Source organism: Aricia agestis, chromosome 2, assembly GCF_905147365.1.
Source record: "Aricia agestis chromosome 2, ilAriAges1.1, whole genome shotgun sequence".
Classification (NCBI taxonomy): Eukaryota; Metazoa; Arthropoda; class Insecta; order Lepidoptera; family Lycaenidae; genus Aricia; species Aricia agestis.
The window spans coordinates 15,939,820-15,947,430 of record NC_056407.1 but is presented as its reverse complement, the minus strand read 5'-3'; the positions used below and the strand labels follow the sequence as shown (position 1 = coordinate 15,947,430).

Below are 7,611 nucleotides of genomic sequence, written 5' to 3'. Positions count from 1 at the left end.
AGGGAGTCAAATTAACGACGTCGCCGTCCGGGCGCCGCGCCGCCCGCCCTCGCCCCGGGCCGCCCCGTGCCGCCCTGTGCTGCCCTCGAAATCGTTGTTAAAATGTGGTTGATTATGATTACACACTTAAAGGATGTAGAAGGTGTCAACTATCGTCTCAAAAGCAGCACGTCGGCGCGGACGGTGCGGGCGGCGCGCGGGGAGCGGAGCTCGGCGCGGCCGGCGACTATAATTGACTGGTAGGTTCAACGAAAATAAAAATAAACAAAACCAAATTAAAACAATTTAATTAAATATAAAATAAAAAGTCTACCTCTACGTCTTACCGATACCGCTACTCCTCGTATTGTCGTTTGCACAGAGCTTCCGTTTCTTATGTACATTTTACTAATTATGTTATTTTTATTATATTATTCTCCTACCGCTAGATAATAATATATTACTGTGACCTTTATGATGTCAGCAACTCTTAAAGTAATTAATATTCTCTAGTACCGACCGAGCGTGATTTTTATTCTTTAAAATGATTTTGTAAAATATTTATCGAATATCTAATAAGATATTAAAAATATATATTGAAGATAAAACTCACACTCGGCTACGTCATTTTAATACTACAAATAGTTACACCGATAACTTGAAATCAATTTAAGATAACAATACAAATAAAAGAAAACAAACGAGAAAAACTTCGTCGATCTCTACCACGTTATACGCGGAAAAAGTTTGCGCCTACCCCCTTAGTCTTTACTAATAAAATGTACACAAAGCTAATAACTAAAAATCATCTTCTATCCTGTATCAGACAAAGACTGCGGACAATGTGTAGTTGCAGCTCTCTAAATACTGTTATTAGTAAGGGTGCTAAATGACATTGTAGAGTCGTAACATCCAATTGTTAATAAGTATATCCAATAAATATTACTAATTGTACTAAACAATTTAAACAAAATGTAACTTTACGTATTATAAAAATATTATAGTAATGCTAACGCCGGAATAGCACATTGCAAGCGACAGCGCAGCCTCTAGAATATATAGCCGGTATACCGCCCGGCGAGGCCAGGACGTCGCGAGCTCGGCGACGTCTACTGGAAGGGCGCGCGGTCGCAGTTGCAGGCGGCGCCTCCCTGGCCCTGGCGGCACTGCACGTTGCACCAGGACTGCCAGCCCTCCGCCGTGCTCAGCAGCCGCGCCTGCAGCATCTGCACCTGCACGCTGCGCGCCGTGCTGCTCTCCTCGCACGACCCGCAACCTGCCGATAGGTACGTAAGTATTTATGCAGGAAAACTGACTACGACGGTGACGTTATGCTCCACCTCCGCTACTCGTGGCGACGAGCTCACGCCACAGTCAGTCTCTGTCAGTCGAAAGGGCAGCCTCTGTATAATTTAAAAGGGTGGTTCTCACCGCCGAGTTCGTAGTGGTCGGTGTCGCAGAACACGGCGCAGACGGCGGTCCAGTCCACTCCCGCCGTCGCCGCCGACTCGCCGCAGTTGCACAGCGGCTCACCTGCATTAGATACACTATTATTTATTTTTCCACGTATTCTGTATCTATACAGAGGAACTCGTCCAAAGATTTTGGGCTGAGGGATATTATATTATAGGGAATCTCTAGAAACAATATGATATCTCGCCAGCCGTAAAATTATGATATAACAATGCGGAACGAAGATGGATCACATTAGGAAAGCCAGACTGGCGGTTACAGGAGTAGGAACATCTCGAATATTCATCAATGGATTAGGTTAAATTATCGTAGCGGCTCGTATAGAGGCTAAAAAAATAAGTTAGTGCAGTAACCCACCGAGGTTGTTAGCACAGAGCACAGGGCAGACGGCGGTGCGCGGCGCGCCGAGCGGCGCGGCGGTGGCGTTCTCCGCCTCCAGCGCCATCTTCAGCCCCACCGGCAGCAGCTTGGGGCACGACCGCCCGCATGACCGACCGCCCAGACCTGCGGGATGCGGGAGTGGACAATGAGCGTGCTCTAACAGCTGTAGTGAGATCTAGTAGGGCAACAGAGAGTGTCCTCGAGGCTCGATTGCTAATCGAGGATACGAATTTGTTCGAGCGGCGAGATTCAAAATGTTAGAATTATTGTGCATCTTTAAGCTAGGCGTCTTGCATGACTTATCTGATGACTGGATTTCTCAAACCGCTTTTTTGCGCGGCAAGGCTGAAAACTATCCTATATTTTCAAGATAAGGTTTTCATTTTTTATTTTAAAAGTAAAACATAATGCTGACAATTTGGCCCTGTCGTTATTTTTTTTAAATAATAATTATTTTCCAAGATAATAAACATAAATAGGCGATTTCCAATTTTGGTGGCTTGTCGTCGACCTATTTTACTCAATATCTAGACCGATCTATAAAAAACTTGATACTGGATTGGATTTTTCTCTTTATGTAGTCGTTTAATATAATTGACTCTTGATAATGATAATCACACCAAAAACATTTCAAAAATGTAAAACGAGCCAAGCAAAATATTGCATAGCTTTAATACTTATGTCGTAAAAAGTTTTCAGATCACATTCAAGCCAAGCCTTCAACTTATTTTGTAATTAAAATCAACATTCAGTAAATATATCAATAGATTTCTTTATTTTATAATTATTATAGTGGCTTGGCAATGAGCACAAGAGAAACAAATTATTATAAAACTACATTTGGAGGATTTCAAGTATGAAATCGTGTAAGTATACACAGACGGCAGACGGAAAGTGTTTTAGTATATAACAGATTCAGCCACACGCTAACCCGTTTAGGAGGTGGCTGTGGGCTAGGTCGTACCAGTTTCCAGCCAGAAATGAAAGAAAACCGTTTTATCACAAAACCCCCAATTTTATGCAATTTTGGTGTACTTAAATTATCCTATAGCAACTAGTGGCAATAATATCATGTTGTTATTTTAGTTTGTTTAGAGTAAAGTTAATGTGTTATAACTTTAGTGCACGTAATTTTTTTTAAAGATTATACCTAAATTTCTCGCAAATTTCAATTTTGGTGGGTAAATTTTGGTGGGCAAGAGGGTGTGTAAAATATTAATTTTACAAAATACCATTGATTCTTAAAGCATAAAAAATAGGCCATTCACTTCATTCTGTCACAAGCTAACTCATCTAGGTGGTGGTTGTCGTACCAGTTTCCCGTAAACATCTAATTTTGGTGGAAACAAAAATTTCCAACAAAATTATATAAAAAATGCAAGCTGTTGAAATCCACTCAGATGCACAATTATTGTTAAATCTGCGTGCCGACTGGCAGCAGTAGAGGGAACGAATACAGCTGAGAATAACGATTTTTGAGCACTTTTTCTGGCGCCGCGGAGTGTGGAGTCCCACTGCGGGGCAAAGTCATTTTATTCATAATAAAATTATTTAAACTAGACGTTCCACGTGGCTTCGCCCGCGTAAATTCGGAATTTCACGAAAACCTTACATTTTTCTACAAAATAGAGTCTATGTCCGTTCACGCGGCCTTCGCGTGGCCCTCACGTACTCACTCACTACTTTCAAATAGTTTTTCCTTTTTTTCCATATTTTCCTCTGTTTCTTCGGTCCTATTAGTCTTATAGTGATAAAAAATAGCCTATCTACTTTGATGCCGACTTTGAGCCTACCAGTAGCTCCTGATATTAGCGCGTTCAATTAATTAGTAGGTATATTAATCGGCCGCTGTTTAACAAAGACAAAGATTATATTATGTAAGATGATTCATGTTTTTAATTGAAAAGTAGCAGTTACGAGCATATTATTTTGTAAATAAACCTTTAAAAACATACCCAGGAGTCGAGATATCACCTGCAGTATCTACTGTGTTTGAGTAGCTCTCTACATAGAGTCGAACAAAAATATTCACACAACAAACAAATATTTACCTCACATGTTGTAACAATCACACACAACACAACACAGACAGCGGGTGACCTGCAAAGCACAGGTCCGCGCAGACGGAGGCGCGCGCGGCGAGTGCGGGCGTCGCGGCGGCGGCGGGGGGCGGGGCACGATACTGCGTCAGCAGGATGCGGTCCAGCTCCCCCCCGTCGTACTTCAGCTGCAGCACCACCTCGGGGGTGCCCGCCGCCCGCGCCTCGCCCCCACCACCCGCCGCGGCCGTCCCGTCGCCGCCCTCCGCCCCCTCCGCCGCCGCCGCCCCCGCCGTAGCCGCCAGCCACGCCACGCCCACTACTAGTATCAGCATCGTCTGAAACAAAGGAACGACACGACCGACACGTCCGTGTTAGGTACTGTTTAAAAGCTCGTTTCTCTTTTGATAACTTTGTCAACAAAAACTGATGACAGTCCCTTAGCTTGTGCACTCTACTTTTGATTTTTTGTTCACAAAATCTTCATTTAATATACCATACTACGGACATGATGATATTCTTGCGATTAATTTATCACAACTTTATCTGGGAGCACGGCAGTGCTCCAGCCAAGCTTTTTAGCAAAGGCACGGCCGTAGCATACTTTTCTCGAAGCGGTTCGCGGCTTTTTCACACCCCCTTTATCTTCGATGTTAACAAAGCTAGGGATTTAGAATTTCGGTCACTAGGAGCAGGTATTAAAACTAGCTTAACCTCCAAATTACATAACATTTCGATAAATAGTTTAATAGTTACGGATGATCAAAGTTACTACATTTTGTCACTCACTGACTGACAGATCATCAAAATTCTAAGGTGCTTCTTTAAGCAGACTTAGAACCTTGAAATTTGGCAACAAGGTAGGTGGTTATCCACAATGAAAGGAAAAAATTATGAAACTGGCCAAGTGCGAGTCGGACTGGCGTACATAGGGTTCCGTACCGTAAATTTGTATGGGAGCCCCTTAAATCCCAAGTTTATGTACTTTTTATTACTTATTATTAAAGTTGCAATACAATTAAGTATTTTCTGAAACAACCTTACTTTTACCATTATGGATGTAGAGCAAAAAAGGGTAAAAAAACGTGTTTGTTGTATGAGACCCCAGATTAATCATTTATTTTATTTTAGTTGGACTATTAGCTTTTAATGCGACAACAAAAGTACATAATTTGTAAAAAATGAAAATATCTAGCTATTGCGGTTCTCGAGATCTAGCCTCGTGACACACGGACGGACGACAGACAGACAGTGAAGTATAGACTCATTAGGAATAGGCTCCCGTTTTCATCCTTTGGGCAAGGAAACCTAAAAACTGAAAAGTATAATATAACTTTATTAAATAAAAGAAAAGATTTTTATGTTTGTGGCTTTGCAAGAACATTAAAAATGATTTTTGACTTCATAATAATTATTTTACGTACAAAAGAAAAAATAGTGTTAACAAAGTTAACAATCAAACTGTGATAATTAAATTCGATTAAAATATAAATGAAATCAGAACTGCGAATTACGATGTACACTCCATACTCGCTCGATAGATGGTGTAGCACTCCCTTTATATCGCGGTATCGCTTGTTTGCGGAGTATAATTATTATGGTTTAAAAAAATCCGGGATAGATCGTAATACTCAATCGAAAGTAACATCGGTGCACGAATAACCTCCTGAAAGTTCAAAAGTTGTTGGCCTATCGTCATAGAATTTGTACTTTGTAGAAGTACCTAGGTACCTGTTATTAACAATTAATTTTACGACCTACAATATATACCTAGAGATAGAGAATGGGTGCTAAGCTAAGTACAGAAAAGTTTTAACGTGGCCTGACGACTGAAAAGAAAAGAAACCTTAAAAAAAGAAATGAAATCCCACCAAAACATAAAATGTAAAAAGGAGCCAAACAAAATATTGCATAGCCATGCAATATATTTATCGTAAAAAGTTTTCAGATCACATTCAAGCCAAGCCTTCAACTTATTTTGTAATTTAAAGTGAATTTATCAATAGTTTTCTTTATTTTATACTACCGACAAACAAGCCCCGAGGCATCCTGCTATCATCGTGCGGTTCACACAACGGCGCCGTAAGGACCAGCTGCTGGCGGCGGCGCGCGCCCGCCGCACCATCTCCACCGCCGACCTGGGCCTGCATGGGCCGGCCTCCACCGTCTACATCTCTGATCATCTTACACCTACTAATAAACTTCTCCTGAAACGTGCCCGGGAGCTAAAAGTCGAAAAACAGTATGCCTATTTGTGGGTGAGAGACTGTAAGATACTAGTGCGAATGAATGATAAATCTAAAATTATACGTATCTCTAGCGAATCAGATTTGGTTAAAATTAAATGACTCCTATGTTCATTACTGTTACATCTTTGCTTTTATTTTATATTTGTATTTAAACATGACCTACTAAAATATTATATTCTCATTACTGTATTAAAATATAAGTTCACATATTTAAAATTTACCTTGGAACTGTATGATCATGTTACCTTTCAGACGTTTTTAAATAATATACCTCATGTGTACTATCCGGCCTACTCATTTATAAGATATTATAATATAGCATGTATACTTTATAATAGTACTACATCATACGTAGCTACTCATTATCGATTTCACATAATCAAGGTATTATTGATGTTTAGGCAAGTTAAAAAAAATATTCTTAATATTAATTTTAAAAGTTCTTTTAAATGTATCGAGGAAGGTATTTCTTGTCTTGGGAGTTTCAATACTACGCTTTTTCATTTGACTTTTACTACTAAAAAAGATGGAGCTTAATTCTTTATTTATTTACTACCAGAACACTAGAGGTTTGCGCACTAAGTCCCATGCCTTTTTGTCTAACGTATTGCAGAACGACTACGATTTAATAGTTTTAACAGAGACTTGGCTCACGCCCGACTTTAATGACTGTGAATATTTCTACAACAAATATGATGTGTATCGGAGGGATCGAGCTATAGGCGACGGGCGGGGCTCCCGGGGCGGCGGAGTACTGATAGCGGTGCGGCGCGGCGTGTGTGCGCGAGCCCGCGACGACTGGTGCACTGAGAGCGGCGCGGAGGTCGTGTGGCTCAGCGTGGAGCTCCCGGCCGCGGCGCGCGCGCATACTATGCCTCGTGCTCCGCGGCGGGCATCGAATCGAATAATACTTCACGTTGCGAGTTGTTACTTTCCGCACGGAAGTAATCATGCCGAAACTCTTCAAAAATTTTATGATAGCACGTCAGATATTATATTAAATAATTCTAATGATTACTTCTTAATACTCGGCGATTTTAATATCTCGCACGCGACTTGGTATCACGACGGCGACTCGATGTTAAGTTTAAATACGAACAATGACTCTAAAGCCACTTCGCTAGCAGATTTTATGCGATTAACCGATCTTTCTCAGTACAATGCCTGTACTAACTGCAATGGCCGTATTTTGGACCTGGTGCTCAGTACTGGTGACTGTTCGGTGATGAGTTGTGCGGACCCTCTCACTGCTGAAGACCCCCACCACAAATCGATTTGTGTAAATTTCACCTTAGCTGCTACTACATACTTGAAGGAGAATAACCGGATTAAATTTATTTACCATGCTACAGATTTTAAGCAGATGAGCGAAGGCATCTTAGCTATCGATTGGGTGTCGGAACTTTCCTATCTTAATACGGAGGAGTCAGTTACTTACTTCTACAACATTTTTTATGACTTAATGGATCAATTTATTCCAAAAAAAATTG

The 7,611-nt window shown here is 41.0% G+C and overlaps 1 protein-coding gene across 1 annotated transcript; it reads right to left on the bottom strand.

Moving 5' to 3' along the window:
• Window positions 1-270: 270 nt before the first annotated feature.
• On the bottom strand, window positions 271-6,989 carry LOC121737622. The gene is made up of 6 exons (XM_042129288.1): window positions 6,792-6,989; window positions 5,903-6,097; window positions 3,934-4,210; window positions 1,810-1,956; window positions 1,411-1,512; window positions 271-1,255 (listed from the first exon to the last, which is right to left on the bottom strand). Exons 1-6 carry the CDS (start codon window positions 6,987-6,989, stop codon window positions 1,089-1,091), a joined length of 1,086 nt encoding a protein of 361 aa, XP_041985222.1. The 3' UTR covers window positions 271-1,088.
• Between the last annotated feature and the right edge of the window lie 622 nt (window positions 6,990-7,611).

Bases quoted from the DNA above. Each gene is read 5' to 3' on its own strand.
- LOC121737622 (XM_042129288.1), bottom strand. From the start codon at position 6,989: ATGCGCGCGCGCCGCGGCCGGGAGCTCCACGCTGAGCCACACGACCTC. The intron at 1,513-1,809 runs GTGGGTTACTGC...TATCTAATGCAG, and splicing joins GCTCTGTGCTAACAACCTCG to GTGAGCCGCTGTGCAACTGC. The intron at 1,256-1,410 runs GTGAGAACCACC...ACCTATCGGCAG, and splicing joins CGACCACTACGAACTCGGCG to GTTGCGGGTCGTGCGAGGAG.